Source organism: Cicer arietinum, unplaced genomic scaffold, assembly GCF_000331145.2.
Source record: "Cicer arietinum cultivar CDC Frontier isolate Library 1 unplaced genomic scaffold, Cicar.CDCFrontier_v2.0 Ca_scaffold_5895_v2.0, whole genome shotgun sequence".
NCBI lineage: Eukaryota > Viridiplantae > Streptophyta > Magnoliopsida > Fabales > Fabaceae > Cicer > Cicer arietinum.
In genome coordinates, this window is record NW_027339542.1 from 759 (window position 1) to 3005 (window position 2247).

The 2247-nt window shown below is 24.7% G+C and overlaps 1 protein-coding gene across 1 annotated transcript; it reads left to right on the plus strand.

Annotated features, from left to right (window-relative positions):
• Window positions 1-1126: 1126 nt before the first annotated feature.
• LOC101501358 (deacetoxyvindoline 4-hydroxylase-like) lies at window positions 1127-1668 on the plus strand (the record flags this gene model as incomplete). The annotated part of the gene is made up of 1 exon (XM_004515168.3): window positions 1127-1668. A coding segment is annotated over exon 1 (542 nt), but the record flags the coding sequence as incomplete, so codon positions are not given.
• Between the last annotated feature and the right edge of the window lie 579 nt (window positions 1669-2247).

Below are 2247 nucleotides of genomic sequence, written 5' to 3' on the forward strand. Positions count from 1 at the left end.
TTTTTTGTGCTCTTCAAATTTTTATTTTGTGCCAAAATAAAATTTAACTTTTAAAAATTTAAGATTTTATTAGACAATTTTCTCTCTTTATATCTTTATAAAACACAATTTATTTATTCAAGAAAACTTATATATTTATTGAGTCAAATAAATTTTATATTTATTAAGTATGTTGCATTGGAAATAGACAAGTCATTTAATTGGCATAAGTACAAATGTAAAAAATAAAATAAAAAAATAAACACTTATATAGTTGAATAATTCTATGCATCATAATAAATATATATGATACAAAAAATGGTTTAAATTAATTTTTACTTCCTATAATATTTCTAAATTTTACTTTAAATTCTTATTAAAAAAAATTCAACTTTTTAGGCTACAATACCAACCAATTGTATATAAGTTTTATCTTTTCATTTTTTAAGCTAAAATAAAATTATCAGTATTGTATCAAAAATATTTTATATTAAATATTTTTATTACATGGAAATTCTTTTACTAAATATTTATGGAGCAGTAATATTTAATATTATTAAATATAAAAAAATATCAGTGACTTACAATTGACTATATATATATATATTAAATATAAATTAAATATTAAAATAAAAGAATACATTTTCTCAAATGTATTTTTTAAATGACAACTATTAAACAATCGAAGTTTTGAATTTTGAATTCTTTAAATAACTATCATTTGTAAAGTAGGCTTGAGCAATTATATTCTTTGATTTTAGTAACTTATTTTTCATATAAGCTAAAAAACATTAAAACAAAAATAAAAACTCGGAGACATAAACATAACCCAAAAAAATTACTTCTAGAATTTCATTTTAGTCAATTGAAACACAAAGTTTAAGAACTTTCCAATAGTAAATAAAAATAAAATACTATTACCTAAGTAAACTACTTTTTGATTTATTACAAATATTAAATATAAAATATATTTAATATAATACTTGTTGAAAATAATACTTAATGTGTTTAAGTAACTCATAAATTGTGAGATTCAATTGACTATATATATATAATAACAGATATACTAAATCTATTTTATGACCTTATGTGTGGAAAAACAAAGTCATCTTCCTTGCTTTCAAATTTTATACTCTGCTTGATTGATATGGAGATCAAATCCGGAAATTTGTTGCATGAAAACATTGATTCTACATATGATAAATTAGCTGAACTGAAAGCTTTTGATGAAACAAAAGCAGGTGTATTGGGTCTTGTACGACGTGGTGTGACAAAGATTCCACGCATGTTCTATTCTAAAGAATTAAACATTACTGAAAACTCTAATGGTAACACAAAGTTAAGTGTTCCCGTTATTGACCTCAAAAACAGAAACAACGATCCTGCTCTTCGTGTGGAAATTCTTAACCAAATTCGAACTGCATGTAAGGAGTGGGGATTTTTCCAAGTGATTAATCATGGAATTCCTGTTTCTGTCTTGGATGAAATGATTGATGGAACTCTTAAGTTTCATGAACAAGATGAGGATTTGAAAAAACCGTATTACTCACGTGATTTAGTAAAGAAAGGAGTTACATATTTCTCTAATATGTCCCTTTTTAGCGGAAATCCAGCTGATTGGAGAGATACACTTGATATTGTTGTTGGTCCTGAATCACTCAAATCAGATAATGTACCAGAAATATGCAGGTAAGTAAGATTTCATTCTAAATAGAGACTAGAGGTGTCAAAAAAGCCACCAATTACTAGGCCTTTTAATTATTTATTTATTAAACCTTTAATATTAGGCCTCAGTCAAAAGAATTTTTTTAAAATCTCGACTCAGTATTTCATGGGGCTTAAAGATGGGCTTATAGGCCCTCAATATTTTGCTAATTTTGAGATTTTTTCTTGAAAAACTTTCGAAATTTATTTTTTTCGAAAAAAATTTAAAAAAATAATTTTCTCAAAAAATTTTGTAAGAAAAATAAATAAAAAGTTCTCGAAAAAAATCGATTTTTTTTTCTCGAATCAAAAATTATTTCGAAAAAAATCAACATTTTTTTATCGATGAAAAATTGAAAAAAATTATTTCTCGAAAAAAATAAAAATAAAAAATTGTCAAAATTTTTTAAAAAGAAAATCGATTTTTATTGAAAACGTGGGCTTATAGGCCCACTAAGCTCACAAAATTTTAGGGGGTTGCGGCTTTCTTTTTGGGGGCCTTTTAAATTATAAATTTTTTTGGCCCCTCCAACGTGTGGGCTGGGCCCAATAATTATGGGGCTT